The sequence below is a fragment of the Arachis hypogaea genome, chromosome 3 (genome assembly GCF_003086295.3).
Source record: "Arachis hypogaea cultivar Tifrunner chromosome 3, arahy.Tifrunner.gnm2.J5K5, whole genome shotgun sequence".
Lineage (NCBI taxonomy): Eukaryota > Viridiplantae > Streptophyta > Magnoliopsida > Fabales > Fabaceae > Arachis > Arachis hypogaea.
The window spans coordinates 38002067-38008156 of record NC_092038.1 but is presented as its reverse complement, the minus strand read 5'-3'; the positions used below and the strand labels follow the sequence as shown (position 1 = coordinate 38008156).

The 6090-nt window shown below is 33.6% G+C and overlaps 1 protein-coding gene across 1 annotated transcript; it reads left to right on the top strand.

Moving 5' to 3' along the window:
• The first annotated feature begins 2102 nt into the window (after positions 1-2102).
• On the top strand, positions 2103-5744 carry LOC112790312 (pectinesterase). Its single transcript, XM_025832642.3, has 2 exons — positions 2103-3373; positions 4501-5744. Exons 1-2 carry the CDS (start codon positions 2431-2433, stop codon positions 5190-5192), a joined length of 1635 nt encoding a protein of 544 aa, XP_025688427.1. The 5' UTR covers positions 2103-2430; the 3' UTR covers positions 5193-5744.
• Positions 5745-6090: the final 346 nt, after the last annotated feature.

Sequence of the window (6090 nt, the reverse complement as noted above, 5' to 3'; positions counted from 1 at the left end):
ATGTATCCAATTTCTAATAATATGCCAGAAATTATTAAAGGCCAAAGGACTGACACGTATGCATTCACATTAGATACTTAGACGGAAAAGCAAAGGATAAGAACGAATTAAGCACTTTGAAGGGGGTGCCACGTGGCGAAACAGAATTGTACAATACGTATGCGTACATGAAAGTATACGACTGACCAACAACCGTATCTGTTTGTTGCTTAGCTTTTGGTTTCTTGAATGGGTGTGGTGGGAGATAGAGTAGAGCATTGTGTCGTCTATGATGAGTTGAAGCTGTGACACATTAACCTAATCCTAATTATTACTGGTTCAGGTTCCAGTTTAGATTGAAAAGGCAAAATAGGTATCATAATCAAAACCCCAAAGATTCACGAGCTATTTCGTGTTATTAGGAGAACTATTCCGCTTATGTGCTACCAAAGGATGCCACATCTTCCAACCCTAATTAATGTATGCATGATATATTACTTTTCTATCTTTTCTGTTAGTTTCTCTTGATTGGATTTCGGAACAACATATATATACCTCAAGTTATTACTTACTTACCGTAACTAATTAACAAGTTACTGCAAGCCTCTTTTATTAGGTTTCTGTAAATTTTTTTAATAGATTTTTTTTATTAATATTATGCTGATAACTTTTTTATCAACAAAAATCCAATTTTAAATTTTTAAACTATAGAAACTCTTATGCTATGTTATAAAATTATTTTTTTTAAATTTATTTTTAACATGGAACCATATATATATATATATATATATATATATATATATATATATATATATTTGAAAAGAAATAAAAAAGTTAATTTAAAATATTTTATTTTATATTTTTAAGTTACGGTTGAAATAATTGTGTATTATTAAATATAATACATATATAATTATAGATATTATATAAATAAAATTATGAATGATATATTAAATAAAATAACTTAAGTTATTATATTTATGATTTATAATAATACTGATCATACGATTATTTTATCTTATCTTTACTTAATTTAATATTTCTTATATATATCTATTCTTCTATATGGGATATCTAGTATAAAAATATGTGGTATCAATCTATATAGTTAGACAAAAAAAAATAAGCATATTATTAAATTACCAGAAGAAATACTATCAAGATTCAAGATTTTGGGTACTTATAAAGCTTCATTTAAACATCTTGTAACAATCAAAGTTAGTTTGAAAGCAATTTTCCTACTTACACAAGAGAGGTGAGGATAAGGAATTTGTTTAAACATAGTATCAAATCAACAAAATGAAATGGCAGCTGGACGTGATGATGAGTGAACGGAATATGCCGGCCATTATCTCTAGAAATTAGTTGACTAATGCTTTCAAAAGTCTTATTATGCATGGACCATGAGTTTAAGTTATTATTATTATCATTTGACATGTCATAATAACAATGTGAATGTATTAGTTTTTGTTTTGAATTTAATTTTTAGACTATGGATGTAGTTTTCCTAAAAGCACTTTTTAAAGTTTTATTTAAAATAAAGGTAATAAATATAATTTTCTATTAATAACATATCAAATAATGAATGATATAAACCAGATAACTTACTAATTTACTCGATCTTTAGAACACACATGAGAATTTTTCAAGCTATAACTAGCCAAAGGTCCAATATTTGAAATTTTACATAGACTAAGTTGTCGCAAAAAGAAATTCATGTGGCAGAAAACAAAATCTAATGCATACTGAGGTGTATAAACTAATGGACTAGCTTGACCCCTTCAACGAATTTAATTATCATTAAGTTTATTAGAAAATCATAGTTTTAATAATATTTCTGTATCTACAAACATAAACCGGAAGATTCCTCACAGTATCGAATTTTAATTTGTGGAAAACAATATTATTACTTTATTAGTGACTTGAACATCATTTCTAAGTCATCTGTTTAAAATAATGTGATATACAAGCTAAGTCATTGAGCTTTTGGGACGCCTAGATGGATTATATATATTATTATTTTCTTCAGCCTAATAATGACTGTTAATTTATTATTATTATTTTAATTGTGTACCATAAGATGTACTTATAATAAATGCATCAAGTAATGAAACACGTATGAAGCTATTGGTTAGTTAATTAACATTGTAATCAATAATGTTCCGTAAACATCATGCAGGGTCCAGTTAATCCCTATCCCTATAGCGAACATCATTTTAAAATGTATGTAAAAAAAACCCTAATAAATTAAAAGTGCATCGTGAAAATGTGTTGTGCATCCACACCCACAAATATGTGTACCTGCATGGCCTACCAAAGCCAAGTTCCTAGCCTATATATACCTCCATTTCCTTGCACTTACAATTCATCATAAGCACTCAACCATTTCTAGGAAAATCTTCTCTATCTCACACATCCTAAGCTTATTTGCATTGCCATATCCTACAAAATATGGACAAGCTCTTTTCATTGAACTGTTGCATTGGTTACATTCTTATTGTTTACTCTCTCTTTGCATGTGTGCATGGCAAAGAACAATTGTCATGCAATCAAACACCATACCCAAATGTTTGCAAGCATTACGTTGAGACGGCTACATATACATTATCGACCCAAGATGAACATGTTTCTTCACCTTCTTATTCGTTCCACGGCATGGCCCTTAAGGTCACCATGGACCAAGCCATTAGAGCCCATCAACTAGTCTCAACCATGGACCCTAAAAACTTCAAAGAAAACAAGAAAGCCAAGATGGCTTGGGAAGATTGTTTGGAGCTCTATGAGGACACTATTTATCAGCTGAACCGTTCAATGAAATCGAAAAACCTAAACGACAAGTTAACATGGCAAAGTGCTTCCATTGCAAACCACCAAACATGCCAAAACGGTTTCATTGAATTCAACTTGAATTCTCACCTAAACTTCTTTCCAACCATGCTGTCCAACTTCTCCAAATTGCTCAGCAACTCCTTGTCCATCACCAAGGCCGTGTCCATGTTAGAAGCGGAGCAAGAAGTGAGAGGAAGGAGGAGGTTATTGCTTTCATCATCATCAAATCATAACAAACACGGACATGGCGGCTTCCCTGAATGGCTATCGGTTTCCGATAGGAGGCTTCTTCAGGCGGCGACACCACCAAAGGGTGACGTGGTGGTGGCGCAAGACGGGAGCGGGAACTACAAGACGATAACGGAGGGAGTGGCGGCGGCGGCTAAGATTGGGGGAGGAAGGAGGGTTGTGGTGCACGTGAAAGCAGGAGTTTACAGAGAGAATGTTGATATCAAGAAGACAGTGAAGAACATAATGATAGTTGGAGATGGAATTGACGCTACCGTTGTCACTGCTGACGGTAACGCACAAGATGGATCCACCACTTTCCGTTCAGCTACTTTTGGTAACTCTTCATATTCATATTATTATTATCTTACCATGCACACGTTACAATAAAATATTATAATAATGATGAACCAATTCAAAGATAAATCAACCAATAGCGTACCCCTGGACGCCGGAAAAGGACATGCACTGTCACTGGCGGTACTCATTTCTGTACAACCAAGTGATACGGATCATCAATAATCAATTCATCATCATTTTCCTATTCGCATGTCATTTTACAACATCTCATCACTACTATTATTGCTACTTTTCTTCCAACCTTCTTTAACTTTTCGGTTCCGCTACGTTACCAACAGCATATCTGCCAACTTCTGCCAACTCTTATTTATAATTGTGTTTCATGGAAGTGTGTTCGTGGATGTGTCTAATAAAAATGTTTTTTTTTATAACTGTGTTTAATAGAAGTATCTTTATAGATATATTTTCTGGATGTGTCTCTTTATATATGTATTTAAAATATATTAATTATTAGACATATCTACGAACACACTTCCATAAAACACAAATATAAATAAGAGTTGGCAGAAGTTGGCGGATAATATGTTGATACCCTATACTTTTCCTTAACTTTTTATATATATATACTTTCTGCTCCTACTGCATACTAAATTATTTTTATTATATACTAATATCATTTATAGCCTTTCATTAATATTAATTTAAATAATATATTTTCTTAACACTACTTTGTTTTCAAACTTAAAAAATATTTTTAATATCAACCTTATTATTATCACATAAAAAATATTTGATTAAAATTGATATATAATTATTTTTACGTAAAATTAAAAATTATTAAATAATTTAATATATTAAATTAAATTTTTATTTAATAAATTTTATCTATTAATTTTACATAAAGATAACTATATACAAATTTTTACCAAAATATTTTCAAGTGTTTTATAAAGCCTAAGCCACGTTGGTAAATACGGTATTTTCATATTCCATGGATTAATTAAGAAACAGATAATGAATTAATCATACCTAAAAAAACTTATGGACGAAATTAATTAAGGAAATTAAATAATTATAAATGACATAAAAGAAAAGAAAATGAAATAATTATTAACGAAAATTGTTATAAAGATGGTGGTGTGATATTTAATTTGTTTGTGGCAGGGGTTTCCGGTGACGGGTTCATAGCGCGGGACATAACCTTTGAGAACACGGCGGGTCCACGGAAGCACCAGGCGGTGGCTCTCCGGTCCGGCTCCGACCACTCCGTCTTCTACCGCTGCAGCTTCAAGGGCTACCAAGACAGCTTATACGCCTACGCCCAGCGCCAATTCTACCGCGACTGCGACGTGTACGGCACCGTGGACTTCATCTTCGGCGACGCCGCCTGCGTCCTCCAGAACTGCAACATCTACGTCCGAAGACCCATGGGCAACCAGGACATCACCGTCACCGCCCAAGGTAGAACCGATCCCAACGAGAACACCGGCATCGTGATCCACAACTGCCGCATAACTGCTGCCGGCGACATGAGATCCGTTCAGGGCTCCTTCAAGACCTTCCTTGGGCGTCCATGGCAGAAGTACTCAAGAACCGTGATCATGAAGAGCGGCCTAGACGGCTTGATTAACCCGGCCGGTTGGAAACCATGGAGTGGAAGCTTTGCTCTCAGCACACTCTATTATGGTGAGTACATGAACACTGGTCCTGGTGCTAACACTGCTGGCAGGGTTCACTGGCCTGGCTTTCATGTTATTAGTAGTCCCTCTGAAGCTGTCAAGTTTTCTGTTGGTGATTTCTTGGCTGGTGGTTCATGGATTCCCGGCACTGGTGTCCCCTTTGATGCAGGTTTGTGAATCATTTCAAAACATAAGGTGGAAACTCAGATACAATCAACTTCACATTACATCTGAATTTTTACCTCATGATAATTTCATTTAGTATTCATATGCATTTCTACTCAGACCACTATATGTTGTACTCATCTATCCTTCATTTTTGTTATTATAAAATATAACGCCGAAAAAAAAAAGGGCGCTTTATTTTATAATAATGAGTTTGAATGAAATAAGATGTGTACATTACAAATTAAAAAGCAGTCAAGGTTGTAAAATATACAGGCAGGGTAGGGAAGAAATAGTATATTGTCACGTAGTTTGTGTTGGGTCTTAATTTGCCTTGTATAGACACGGGACAAAAAAGATGCTGTACTTGTTTCCATTACCTTCACGGTACTGTATGTAGTAGTTTGTGCAATTTGTAAAATCCATGTGTATAAGGATTTATAGATACAGATAGATAGATATATAGATATATTATAGTGTCACGTATATAGTTTCAATAAAGTTGTAAAAAGGCATCAAGGCCTTGCTGATTTGTTACGATAATATAAATTAATTGGTTGCATATGTAGAGATGTCAAGTCGTTTCCTGTTTTCTCATCAATTGGAAGGGTTTGTTAAAATTCCTGCATAAGGACCCACAAGCATGCACAAGATGGATAATGACGGACAGATAGAAATTAAAATATTGATGTAAACTGTAAAGAATAAATAAAGTAGTTCTCCTTCTAGAAAACAAACAAGCTAATTAATTAAAATGACGTGCCGTAACACTGCCCATTTTTTCCTTTTTGTTTTCTGAAGTAGTCAAATCGAGTATTAGGAAAAATTATTAGAAGCGAAAAGTACACTTAAAAGAAATTTACAAGATAACACAAGTAAGCATCACGAACCTACATGTAATGTAATAATC